Source organism: Trichogramma pretiosum, unplaced genomic scaffold, assembly GCF_000599845.2.
Source record: "Trichogramma pretiosum strain Unisexual culture from Peru unplaced genomic scaffold, Tpre_2.0 scaffold81, whole genome shotgun sequence".
Classification (NCBI taxonomy): Eukaryota; Metazoa; Arthropoda; class Insecta; order Hymenoptera; family Trichogrammatidae; genus Trichogramma; species Trichogramma pretiosum.
The window spans coordinates 342,954-354,385 of record NW_019640793.1 but is presented as its reverse complement, the minus strand read 5'-3'; the positions used below and the strand labels follow the sequence as shown (position 1 = coordinate 354,385).

Sequence of the window (11,432 nt, the reverse complement as noted above, 5' to 3'; positions counted from 1 at the left end):
TCGGTTCTTCGATTATAGACGGTGACAAGATAGAAAGCGAAGGAAGCTCGTTCTCCTGGAGCTTTACCAGTTTAACAGAGATCTCGACGAAGTAAACAGTTGGATTCCGGCTGACGACATTATCTAAAAAATATCGTATGGATTCATTCTGACCCTTTAACGCATTACTGGGTGTAGAGAAACCAGGACTGATACGAGAAAATCATTATACAAAATCTGAGCCTCTTCGCCTACTAATGAGTTGGACTGAATTGTTTGAGTATTTTACAAGTTTTCAATTTTTCATCAATTTAAATGTGTTTTCTCGAGATATGTAAATTGTTAAAAATTTACAATTAATTTGTTTAACATTCATCGAGCGAGCAGAGGGTTTAAAAGCTTTGCTCGCGTGGAGTGCGCGCCTGCAAAACGGTAACATTCACAACGGCGGCGGGCGTGAACCCTGCGCTTCGTGTATCTACAAAAGTATGCGTATGTATGCGTTTCAACGATATCAAAGTGTGTCGACTGTGTGTGACTCGGGGCAGTCCGCTGCTTGAATGGTCAATGGTGCGGGCTGGTAAGTCGTGACGCGCAGCGCCCATATAAACTGACTGCTGTGCAGTGCAGCACAGTGCTGCGTGTGTCGGTGTGTGCCAGTCGCCAAAATGTCAAAGTCCGACGATAGGAAGATCAAAGACACGTCGGGCACGGCTTTTCGCAAAATTGACGTCGACCAATACAATGAGCACAACTTCAAGGATGAGGATCCCGACACCGGCCTCACCGGACCACAGGGACCCGACGACAACGAGATACTTACGCTACTTAGCCAATATCCTTTTTATGACTAAATAGCCTAAAGGCCTTTGAAATATTTTCAACTTATAGCTTGTTTCTTTCAATGCCTTTTGACCAATTTTTTCCTTAACTCTTACACACGGGTAAACATTTAGAAGCCCTTATATCCGTACTCAAATCGGCGCCACTCGGCTGCAAAAATCAGCAGGTTAAGGTAACTATTTCAATAAGTATCTTTATATGCACTCATAAGTAGATATTTTACTGAATGAGTCATATTTATTTTTTATCCACTGTTCTGTGTTATGACTTATATTGAAAGATAACTTGATAACCATCTTAACATCCAATATCTTGTACTATTCTGAGATTGATTTCAATTACAATTATATTATTTGTTATTCATTCTAGGATAATGCAAGAAACCTTACACAGAAAGTTTTGCTGAGCATAAAGACTAACCAAATAGATGACTGTATAGCACAGTTGGATCGTGAACTATTAGATGTTCTTATGAAGTACATTTATCGAGGATTTGAAGTTCCATGTGAAGGAAGCAGTGGACATTTGTTGGTGTGGCATGAAAAAGTTTATAATGTCAGTGGGGTAGGCAGTATTGTTAGAGTGTTTGCTGACAGCAAAAGAGCTTGAACATTCAAACAGTGTTCATTGTTCATTATACCTCTCTTTAGTTACTGCGTCATGTTGCAAGTTACATGAAAAAGATGTAGATAGCTAAGGCATACCATTTTCAGTGTAAAATTGCAGTGCATTTATAATATCAAGTTGTTATCAATAAATAATTTTTATTTCTTCTTATTGAACAAAATCTATACATGTTTTATTTTTCTTTTTTATGGAATGTAAAATTTTTTTTATAAATTGCTAAAAATCTTAACATTTTTCAATAATTTCTATAACTACACGTATATTATACGTAAAAACGTCATTTGTTAATAAAATCGCACATCTTTAATAATACATTGCAATAATTATTATTACAATATTCTATTCACACTTATCCTCAACAGTTAATAGTATCATATTTGTTTGTAAAATTAAATATAGAGCGCTGACAAATACTGCATTTGCCCTAAAACAAAAATCAAAATATACAACAATATTTTATTTTACTAATGACATTCTTAAATTTATTACTTACTGCCCTTCCTTGAAGTATTCTTTAAGTGTATTACTAAAACGTTTACTATATTTGACAAACTCTCTTTTACGTTGGTCTAAGGCTTGTTTACCAACAGTTCCAGGGATGTATCCAGTAACTTCATTAACAGCATCTAAAAGTTTTTTTATAGCACTGGCGATTTCCCTATAATAATTAACATTATTGCAATGTCTGAAGCTAATACTTATTCAATTAAATATTAACATACTTGATAGTCTCAAGGAATGTCTTTCGATCCGTAATTTCATCTGGAATTCTACTCAATATCCTTTTCAGAGAAGCAGATTTTCTATTAAGTTCTTGGAAAGCACTTTCTGAGCGAGCAGGGCGATATTCTACAACTAAAATAATTTAATGGATACAGTTAGTTACATACGGTACACACAAAATTGCTCTGGAACTAGCAAAAAATTATATACCATCATATTCAGAAGCAACTCCTTGAAGGCGAAGTACACTTTCATTCATATCAATATTAAGATCTGCCTGGCGAACCAAACCCATAACCAAGTCATTGGCAATTCCAGGGCAATTTTGTTCAGCATTGGATAGAGCTTTACGAAGTGTTTGGGCCGCGACTACATTCTGTCTTTCTAGCTGCAACAATAAATTTTAAACATTTACAAGATCAAATATCACTTGAGGTGACCATCTAACATAGATGAATGTAAAATAAATGTAAAACTTTTCTTTATTCAAAAAAAATTAATTCTCTTTTTGCTAAGTTTTACCTCAAGTAATGGAACAATCAACTTTGTAGATCAAAGTATTTTCTGAATTTGAAACAAAATTAACTTTTACTTAGAACAAAATAAATGATGAAAAATGTAAATTTTGAGTCTTGGAAAAACATTTTTTTGTGAAACAAAGAATAAATATCATGAAAAATTTTACCTTTGCCAATATGGGACGCAATATGACAGGAAGTACGAGTGATGTAACTGGAGTCTCATCGCCCATTGTCATCCTTCACAAAAAAATTTTTTCAATCCAATCGCGCTCTACCGATAGTAAAAAGGGTGTCCGAGAAAACTACTCGTCGCGTAGAATGCAATTTTCTCCAAGAGCAAAGCAATGGCGATGACTTGGTGCAGCAGCCCAGTGACAGTTACCACTCCCGTTCGAAGAATAAAATCAAAACAAAACTTGACTATTTCTCCTTATATATATTTATATTTGCTCGCTATATGTGTCTCTGCACCAGCTGTCACGAATCAGTCAGATGATTCGAGACAAGAAAATGTTGGTACAAACGGAGGTAAAGATAGTCAACCTGTCAAATGTTTCAGTAACACAGAAATCGCGTAGGCTTTATAAAATGTGTGCATCATATTAGCTATAGATCTCGTCGGTTGGTTAAGGTACGATCATTGTACATAGTACGTATTGTGTACATTTATATACATATATATACGCATATATATATGGCAAATGACAGTATATCTTAGTATGATTCTAGAATACACAAGCGCTTTCTTGAAAAAAGTATACTGAATGAAAATCAAAAATACAATTCTTCATTTTTACCGAAAATAGTGTAAACCTTGTAAATAAATATAATAATTTTTCTCAATGATATATTTTTTTTATTACTATCAACCTATGGTTTTAATGTATTTCATAATTATTTTTAATACTATTTATGATTTCTTTTAAACTAATGGAGATGATTCAAAAATATTCTATTTTAATATTTTAGCATGGGTAATTGATTAATATTAGTTCAGTTCAGTTAATAGAAAAAATATTCATTATCGAACTGATAATTTTCAACCCAATTTTCAAATTCAATTAATTTTTTAAATAGTTTTGAAAGTTTTTATTTACATTTGTATGATGTATAAGTAAGTATTTGTGTATTATACATCTTTCTTTATTTGTTTAGTTATGAAAATTAAAAGAGCCGATAATATGTAGCGAGCACTAACTTATCAACGGATTTACGGATATGTCTTTCTCTTTCATATTATAGGTGCGCGCGGCGATCGAGCCCGTTGAGCTGCTACTGGCTACAGCACTTATACTTTATCCCACAAGTGCTGTATTGAAGAGATCAGCATGGTAATCAAAAAACATTTTTTTAAATTATATTATCATTATACATTTTTTATAATGTTTTATTGATTTATATTCATCTCACTTCTTATTTCGATAAATATGATTTTTAAAACAAATGTCATTAATTTTGATTTTGAATGCCATATTATAAACCATGTGTTTTTAGATTAGGTTATATTGTTACAATACCTATTTGTGTCGTTATGTTCAAGTAATAAAAAGTATTAAATAATGAATGTTTAAAATCTATTTAACTAAAATTTTGTTGGCATATTCGTTGATTTTTCAAGTCGATTTCATTATAATTTTCTTTTGATCCATTTTTATTGGATAGAATTCTCATTAACTGTAGATAGTGGTTTTAAAAATTCATAAATAATTAAGTCAGAAGAACTTTGGTACCATGGAGAATTAACAACAGTTCTCATTTGCAGACGAGAAAACGCAGAAATGCTGGACGTGCCAAAAATGGCCGTGGGCATGTCAACCCTGTGCGATGCACTAACTGTGCCAGATGCGTACCAAAGGATAAAGCAATCAAGAAATTTGTGATTCGCAATATGGTTGAAGCTGCAGCTGTACGTGATATCACTGATGCTAGTGTATACCAATCTTACACTTTGCCAAAGCTTTATGCAAAATTGCACTACTGCGTGTCTTGTGCAATTCACTCTAAAGTTGTTCGCAATAGATCAAAGAGCGACAGAAGAATTAGGACTCCACCAGTGAGGAATTTCCCAAGAGTAAGCTTATTTATTTAATTTTATATGCTTAATATATCTTTTTTCTATCACAAGCACAAAATTACTTAAAGCAGTCAAAATAGATTTTCAAATATTTAGATCATGCTGTGAAATTTATACTTCTTAAGTTTTCAACAGCCACAACTCTTGAAAAGTATTTCAATTATTTAAAATTTTTATTTTCAGGATATGCGTCAAGGACAGCAAAATAGAAAGTAGTTGGCATAATTTTTTTAAATAAAAAATTAAATAGATCTTCATCATGTTTTGTTTATTACTTAACAATACCTACCTATTATTACAATATCAATACATTAAAATTACTAACATAAGTAATAATTTAGTTATTAAATTGACTGTATTTGAAAAATGTCTAAATATCTATTTTATTGAACCAATGGTTAAAGAAAGAAAAAACAAAAGTTGTTAGTTTTTGAAAAATAACTCTTATAAAAACACTAATGAAGATACATACATAGTTATAAAGAAAAGTAAAAATCAAAAAATGATCAATTGAATTGGATAAATATTTTAGGTGCTAAAACACTCAATTTCATTATTTTAATAATTTAATGTATATAAATCTTAAATGATAATTAGTATAAGTAACATCGATAATAATTTTTTTTAGTATTAACACAATCACTGATACTTATATTGGCAAACTACAAGAAATGTTTTTATGATGAGAAAGTCATAATTAATCAGCAGCTTCTTCCATTGCTTTTTTGAGAGCTTTTTCAAATATCTTCTTTGAATCACAAAATCCCTGTTTTGTTTTTCCAAACGAATTAGGTCCTGCAGATGTAGGTGTATCACGACCAATATTCCTCATTCGCATTCTTGCTTCGGCTGGCATTTCTTCTGGTTCATCATCATCATCATTATTGAACACAGAAGCTATAGTATGCTTTTTAGAGGGAGCTGGTGTAGTGAATTTCTATAACAAGATATTCCTTATTAATTTTGAACTAATTTACATGAAATAATATGAGGAAAATTCTACTCACCGAAGATGAACCAAGCTTCATCTGAATCCCACCGCTTTTCTTTGGCTCGCTGGAGGCTCCTTTTTTGTCAAATCCAAAAGCTAATTTTTGTTTATCTGAACTTTTGTCGGTCCCACTGGAAGACTCGTAGCGATCGTGAGATCTGTGCGGAGATCTGTCCCTTGTCCTCGAGTTATCATCCTCAACTTCTCTCCGCCTGTCCTCACCTCTGTATGCACTTGACCCTGATAACGTCAAACACTGGCAAAGATCAGATCAAGTTAAAAAGGAGGAGTTTTAAATAACCGGAAGTTTATTAAGTAGCACAAAGTGTGCATACTTTATTAATTTAATTCAAACGTTAAAAATGGATGCTAAGTTGAACTTTGAGGTTAAAAAATGCATAGCATTGATGGTAATTATTATTATTAATAATTAAAGCATATGACTGAAGTCCGGTTTTTTAAAGTGTCAAGTTTTTATGTGAGGGTACATTCTAGCATACTTGAGAAAATTCGAAAAACTTGAATGATAATATTTTTGGTATGTCATTAGTTTATTTTAAAAATTTTAATTGCAAAATAATATTGATAGAAAAATGTTATTAAGACCTTTTCTGTAGTCATCTCTTCGATAATCGTCTCTTCTGTGATCATCCCTCTTATTATAGTCGTCCCTATCATAGTCGTCTCTCCTATTGCTTCTGTTCGACATTTTGGGTTGGAACTTTGTTTCGTTGATTATACTAATGAAGTTCTTTTTCAATACTTGCACATCAGTTTATCGATTTCTATTTTATATATAACTAATAATTAGTTACAACAACAGTTAAATTCACCATCAGAAACTGAAAAGAGTGGCTTGGCTGTATTAATTTTGTTGCAGAATCTTGATTCAGCAGAGCCGCGGCGTCATTTACTTCTTGGTTTTCTACAATGTTGTCTGCTCTGTAGACTTAATGCCGCTCAACAGTAATTTTACCTGTCATGGGCTCATCTCGAATAAAAAATAAACGAAATTTAGAACAAAAAGTTCTGTTTTTTAACGTAAAATTTGGCGAGAAAATTATTTCGGGCTTAAACATTTTTTTCTTATTTCAATTATTTTGATGTATTTAATGCAATGCAATACTCATATTTCGAATTTAGGAGTTTTACAAAAATTTGAATCAGGTAAACATTAATTTATATAAATTCAACTCTGTAACTTTCAACATTTTTAACTTATACATTAGGACATCCTTGAGTTTTATAGCATGCAGAGAAAATTTTAATGCACTTATTCATATGCATATTGCAGCCAATTATAGTAAGAGCAAATAGCCACTTTTTGTAGAAGTACTGCATTAATCAGTAAACAAAACCTTTCCGAGACTGATTGTGAAATTTGTATCCAAAAATATTTACTTTGTGACAAGAAGTGAAATCTATTTATTCATTTCTATTGACGAATGTTAAATTGTGAAAATTTTGATTGTGTATTCATTCTGTTGGGAGTAACAGATTGCAAATAACCCAAGATCAATCAATTAATCAAACTTCTAGAATGGTAGAAGAAATAAATTGCAACAAGTCAAAGGTATCAGAAATAGCAATTAATTTTTTTTACTGTTAAACTAATCAGATTCAAAACATTTATTAGAACAAAACCGCCCGTCCTCGACCAGTGTATCTTTGGAATGTTTTGGATGTTCAAAAATGGTTAAGAAGACACTGCAGTGACTACTACCAAACATATCATGAAAAATTTTTATATGTAAGAATCATAAAATTATTGTTGTGAAAAATATATATTAAGAAGATTTTAATTCAATTGGCTTTTTTCAGCACGATATTACTGGAAGAGCATTGTTAAGACTGAATGAAAATATTTTAATGCGTTTAGGAATTGAAGACAGACAACATAGAATGGATATATGGAGAGAAATTATGAAATTACATCTTAAAACTGATATTATAGAAGTTAGAGATATTGAAAGGCGAAACAACTTAAATTATGATTAGTTAAAATCGTAATACTTTGTAAATATAATTTTTGTATATATATAATATATATTTATATTATAGTACTTTAATTTTTTACTATTCCATAAAATATAAAATATGCAATATACATATAAATGAGTCAGACAATGGTCAAGCGACACATAATACTGATATGACAATTATGTACAGTTGAAGAGCTCTGAGTAACACTTTCAATTCTGTTTGACAATTTTCATTGTTTAAAATTTTGTAAATAATACTGAAACACTAAAATAAATATACACAAAAAGTTATAAAATATGCAACCATTTAACAAAATACATTTTCAACTCTGATTTTACTCTTGAGTAAATACCATATTAATATTGTATATTAACTAATTTGTTGGTTCATATTCATCAAGAATGATGGTAATAACTAGATGATAACAATTTTAATAGAGTTTAATTCTACTTTTGCAGAATTATTTCATAATTATATTAGAATGCTTCTTTAATATTATGGAACTGTTGAACTGCCAAGTCAACTGGCAAATCAAATTTGTATTTTGATAGTTTATCCAAGGTATGAAAGGCATCTTTAAAGCCTGAAAATTATAAAGTATAAAAATCAAATAAAAGAATATTTTAACTGAATCATGATTATAAGTGTTTTTTACCAGTCTTGATAATATAACTCCAAGGCATGTAGTAGTTTTCTAGCAAATACTGACATTGGAGTATAAGTTTTAGCCAAGTTACTAATTTATTAGCACTATGAAAAAAATGAATAATGTTAAAAGTCATTTGATTCTATGTTATTTTTAAGTAGTGAAACTTTGAATAAATCTTACTTTAAAGCAGCGCATATGAATGCTTTGAAGTTGGAATCATTGCTCCTCTTGAAAGGTGAATGCAAAGCAATAATGTTCCCAATTGTAACTAGGAGGCTTTGTTTGGAACTCACATACTGACTAGCACAAAGATCCAAATTAAAACTCTGTGAAAGCTTCAAAGCAGGAATGGAGTTGTACATATGGCCATTTTTGATCTCGTAGTACTTGAGAATAATTTCCCAGGCATGCATAGAATTATTAGGATTGTGAGATCTAGTGGCGAAACAGGCAACGAAGGGTACCAAACTGGTAGTATTGGAGTCATTAGAGGCTCCATGCTGCATGAGATCTCTGATACAAAGTGCTAAATGTTTTCTCACGGCAGTAGTTAGTCTCGCGTCGTAATGACGAGTTTCCGAATCCGAATGATAGGAGCTATCGTCGACTGCGACGACAGTGGACGTACTCGCTTCAGCCTCAGGCAGGCTTAGTGCTTTTGCCTGATTTTCGGTAACGATCTCGAGGACATACTGGACGGCTATGTCGAGTCGTGTTCTTAAATCACGCCAACCGTAGATACCATCTTTTTTTTTGCGCTGACTGGCTTGCCAGGAACTATCGCAGCCCATCTGTGACATCAAGTACATGTGCAAGAGGGCCACGATTTTTCTAAAAGTACTTAAACTCGTGGTGCTGCTGTTGTCGTTCGTGGAAGCACTCTTAAAGGCCCTTTTTCGGTGACTTTTACTCGTCGCTCCGTTCATGTGCACAGGACACGCACAAGTGCAAGCTAATGTTTCAGAACTCACTTCGCCTTGAAGATAATTAATAAAACGTTCCAAATCGGTTATTTGCGTTTTCAACTGCGTGATCAGCTGCTCTTTCATTTTTAAAGGACTAACGATCTGTAAAAACCACAATCACCATTGACGTAATGTATTTATTGGATAATTTCACATGAAAACTAATGAATGTACCTTACCTGATTGATAGCAAAATCTACTTGCCACTTGAGGTCATCGCCCGAAAGCTTTGCTAAGTCTTCTACGTTGAAGTTCAATTTTTCCTTAAGATGATCTAGAAAAAAAAGTAATTTACTCAGTTACATTAAAATTCTTATTATTGATTTCACCATTGCGACTCACTTATTATTAAATTTTGTCTTTCCAAAATGATGCTTTGAGGTAAATCTGCATCGCCGGTTTCGTAAGCATATTTTTCCAAATCCTCTAATTGCGACTTGAGCTGGTTGATCAGCTCTTTTTGTTTTTGCCGTTGTTCTTCCATTTTTTTCTCTGTTTCATGATTATCCAGTAAACTGGACTATCGTCAATTAAATTTATTTATTAAGTCGTTGACCAAATGACTATTTAAAAAATAAAAAAAGTATAAACTTACGTCTCGCTTATGAGATGGTGTCGACGGCATTGATGACTGAGAATTAAAAATTAAATTACTCTGTATGTCGGGGATTCCTCGAAAAGCGAACTCTTCGAGTTCTTTCAGTAATTCTTCTTTTTCATCCGTAGGTGCATCACATATTTGTTTAAGGCGAAATTGAACCTGATGAAATTTTTTAATGAAAAAAACATTGAAAGAATAGCCGACGAATAAAAATTACTCATCATACTTGAGCAAAATGTGTAGTTAAAGATATGAGAGATGAGTTCAACATTTCTTGTTCTTCTTCGAGCATTCGAAGCTTTTCCAAATCGGCGCAATGACTGAAATCAATAAATTTCTAATTAGCACGCAAATCGATTCGAATAGCATGAAATCATTGGAATAGTAATGGGCACTGAAGCACCAGCGCGTGTAGGGATTTATTTTCACAAGCAGAAATCATCAAACATACGCAGGGCTGTTTACGCGTAAAAATTCAATATGGTACTTATTGCGCGAGCTTACTTTTCCATGCTGTAGCGATGCTTGCACTCGAGATCGAGAAAGTCCTCGTCGCCGTTGGTGGCCCCCACGGGATCCCATCGCTCGCCCGAGGGTCCTTCCTCCTCGGACATGACGTCGAGCTCGCTCATGCTGCGCTCGAGCTCTTCCATTGCGTCCCGGGACGTAGTTAGCGAGGACGAATTGGCCGAGGAACTCGTCGTTGTCGTCGTCACGTTGAAGTCGTTGCTCGTCGGTTCCACGACGACCGCTGCTGCACCGCTCCTGGCTTCGTCCATGATTGCGACGATCCGGTGCCACTGATAACGACTGCGCTCGTTACTTCTTCCCGACGATGAGCGCAAAAACAATCATCGTCGTTCTTTTTCCACATGGACTTGTATCGTACGCCGTCTCTATTATGCCTGTATAAATTCTATCTTATCAGCGTTAACTGCCACTGTGCTTCCTGCCGAGTACGAGCTTTATATGACTCTTTTTTTTCCTTTCAGTAAACGCGCCTGCTCTACTTTTACGTATGTATGCGAGATACTACATTAATGAGCGTAAGCACGGTGTAGGTAAGTCAAGATTGTGCCTCCTGTCTCTCGAGGGAAAAATCGATTGAAGCGCGCTTACCCTATCGGGGCTTCCACCTCGATATGTGTATGTGTACTGTACCAACACACTGCACAGAGATGCGAGCTTTATAACGCCGCACGCGCCACCTGAAATACCACGAGCTTTTATGAATTTTCAAATTCAAAATTAACAGCATCTGTTGATGCATATTTTGTAAAACTTACCTGGCCACATGTGTAAACGTCTTTGTTTATAAATACTAAAATTTCAACATCAACGTTTGCCGCGTTTGTAAATTGTAGCGCGAATTTCACCGTGCACAAACGTCAGGGTGGATGTGTCGTCTGCTCATAAATTACACAGGTGTTTACATGATCACGTGGTACGTGGCAAAAAGATTCGCAGTATGGTAAT

The 11,432-nt window shown here is 33.6% G+C and overlaps 6 protein-coding genes across 7 annotated transcripts; 3 read left to right on the top strand and 3 right to left on the bottom strand.

Moving 5' to 3' along the window:
* The first annotated feature begins 517 nt into the window (after positions 1-517).
* On the top strand, positions 518-1,625 carry LOC106657353 (actin-related protein 2/3 complex subunit 5). Its single transcript, XM_014378810.2, has 3 exons — positions 518-814; positions 922-994; positions 1,192-1,625. Exons 1-3 carry the CDS (start codon positions 648-650, stop codon positions 1,429-1,431), a joined length of 480 nt encoding a protein of 159 aa, XP_014234296.1. The 5' UTR covers positions 518-647; the 3' UTR covers positions 1,432-1,625.
* A 55-nt stretch (positions 1,626-1,680) lies between these two features.
* On the bottom strand, positions 1,681-2,946 carry LOC106657346 (programmed cell death protein 10). Its single transcript, XM_014378798.2, has 5 exons — positions 2,858-2,946; positions 2,383-2,560; positions 2,172-2,304; positions 1,943-2,107; positions 1,681-1,873 (listed from the first exon to the last, which is right to left on the bottom strand). The coding sequence occupies exons 1-5, from the start codon at positions 2,927-2,929 to the stop codon at positions 1,789-1,791; spliced, it is 633 nt and encodes a 210-aa protein (XP_014234284.1). The 5' UTR covers positions 2,930-2,946; the 3' UTR covers positions 1,681-1,788.
* A 300-nt stretch (positions 2,947-3,246) lies between these two features.
* Positions 3,247-5,024, top strand: LOC106657392 (40S ribosomal protein S26-like). Its single transcript, XM_014378906.2, has 4 exons — positions 3,247-3,324; positions 3,936-4,024; positions 4,456-4,764; positions 4,951-5,024. Exons 2-4 carry the CDS (start codon positions 4,022-4,024, stop codon positions 4,981-4,983), a joined length of 345 nt encoding a protein of 114 aa, XP_014234392.1. The 5' UTR covers positions 3,247-3,324; positions 3,936-4,021; the 3' UTR covers positions 4,984-5,024.
* Positions 5,025-5,190: 166 nt separating this feature from the next.
* Positions 5,191-6,654, bottom strand: LOC106657391 (PEST proteolytic signal-containing nuclear protein-like). Of its 2 annotated transcripts, none has more exons than XM_014378904.2 (3): positions 6,365-6,654; positions 5,775-5,998; positions 5,191-5,704 (listed from the first exon to the last, which is right to left on the bottom strand). In XM_014378904.2, the coding sequence occupies exons 1-3, from the start codon at positions 6,465-6,467 to the stop codon at positions 5,465-5,467; spliced, it is 567 nt and encodes a 188-aa protein (XP_014234390.1). In that variant the 5' UTR covers positions 6,468-6,654; the 3' UTR covers positions 5,191-5,464. The 2 variants fall into 2 exon arrangements, with proteins under 2 accessions (XP_014234390.1, XP_014234391.1); XM_014378905.2 differs by having other exon boundaries at positions 5,775-6,014; positions 6,365-6,450.
* Positions 6,655-7,106: 452 nt separating this feature from the next.
* Positions 7,107-8,140, top strand: LOC106657393 (protein aveugle). Its single transcript, XM_014378907.2, has 3 exons — positions 7,107-7,331; positions 7,395-7,508; positions 7,580-8,140. Exons 1-3 carry the CDS (start codon positions 7,299-7,301, stop codon positions 7,754-7,756), a joined length of 324 nt encoding a protein of 107 aa, XP_014234393.1. The 5' UTR covers positions 7,107-7,298; the 3' UTR covers positions 7,757-8,140.
* Positions 8,141-8,192: 52 nt separating this feature from the next.
* On the bottom strand, positions 8,193-11,346 carry LOC106657390 (RUN domain-containing protein 1-like). Its single transcript, XM_014378903.2, has 9 exons — positions 11,243-11,346; positions 10,461-11,164; positions 10,183-10,276; positions 9,951-10,115; positions 9,698-9,875; positions 9,535-9,629; positions 8,571-9,457; positions 8,397-8,491; positions 8,193-8,324 (listed from the first exon to the last, which is right to left on the bottom strand). Exons 2-9 carry the CDS (start codon positions 10,733-10,735, stop codon positions 8,218-8,220), a joined length of 1,896 nt encoding a protein of 631 aa, XP_014234389.1. The 5' UTR covers positions 10,736-11,164; positions 11,243-11,346; the 3' UTR covers positions 8,193-8,217.
* Between the last annotated feature and the right edge of the window lie 86 nt (positions 11,347-11,432).

Excerpts from the sequence above, each read along its gene's own strand:
- LOC106657391 (XM_014378904.2), bottom strand. The coding sequence starts at position 6,467 with ATGTCGAACAGAAGCAATAGGAGAGACGACTATGATAGGGACGACTAT. Across the intron at positions 5,999-6,364 it reads AAGAGATGACTACAGAAAAG|GGTCAAGTGCATACAGAGGT; the intron begins GTCTTAATAACA and ends TGACGTTATCAG. Across the intron at positions 5,705-5,774 it reads TGAAGCTTGGTTCATCTTCG|AAATTCACTACACCAGCTCC; the intron begins GTGAGTAGAATT and ends ATCTTGTTATAG.
- LOC106657353 (XM_014378810.2), top strand. The coding sequence starts at position 648 with ATGTCAAAGTCCGACGATAGGAAGATCAAAGACACGTCGGGCACGGCT. Across the intron at positions 815-921 it reads ATACTTACGCTACTTAGCCA|GGGTAAACATTTAGAAGCCC; the intron begins ATATCCTTTTTA and ends ACTCTTACACAC. Across the intron at positions 995-1,191 it reads GCAAAAATCAGCAGGTTAAG|GATAATGCAAGAAACCTTAC; the intron begins GTAACTATTTCA and ends TATTCATTCTAG.
- LOC106657346 (XM_014378798.2), bottom strand. The coding sequence starts at position 2,929 with ATGACAATGGGCGATGAGACTCCAGTTACATCACTCGTACTTCCTGTC. Across the intron at positions 2,561-2,857 it reads TGCGTCCCATATTGGCAAAG|CTAGAAAGACAGAATGTAGT; the intron begins GTAAAATTTTTC and ends TTATTGTTGCAG. Across the intron at positions 1,874-1,942 it reads GAATACTTCAAGGAAGGGCA|GGCAAATGCAGTATTTGTCA; the intron begins GTAAGTAATAAA and ends TTTTTGTTTTAG.
- LOC106657390 (XM_014378903.2), bottom strand. The coding sequence starts at position 10,735 with ATGGACGAAGCCAGGAGCGGTGCAGCAGCGGTCGTCGTGGAACCGACG. Across the intron at positions 10,277-10,460 it reads CATCGCTACAGCATGGAAAA|TCATTGCGCCGATTTGGAAA; the intron begins GTAAGCTCGCGC and ends TATTGATTTCAG. Across the intron at positions 9,876-9,950 it reads CACCATCTCATAAGCGAGAC|TCCAGTTTACTGGATAATCA; the intron begins GTAAGTTTATAC and ends AATTGACGATAG.
- LOC106657392 (XM_014378906.2), top strand. Across the intron at positions 4,765-4,950 it reads CAGTGAGGAATTTCCCAAGA|GATATGCGTCAAGGACAGCA; the intron begins GTAAGCTTATTT and ends TTTTATTTTCAG.
- LOC106657393 (XM_014378907.2), top strand. The coding sequence starts at position 7,299 with ATGGTAGAAGAAATAAATTGCAACAAGTCAAAG. Across the intron at positions 7,332-7,394 it reads TAAATTGCAACAAGTCAAAG|AACAAAACCGCCCGTCCTCG; the intron begins GTATCAGAAATA and ends AACATTTATTAG. Across the intron at positions 7,509-7,579 it reads ATCATGAAAAATTTTTATAT|CACGATATTACTGGAAGAGC; the intron begins GTAAGAATCATA and ends GGCTTTTTTCAG.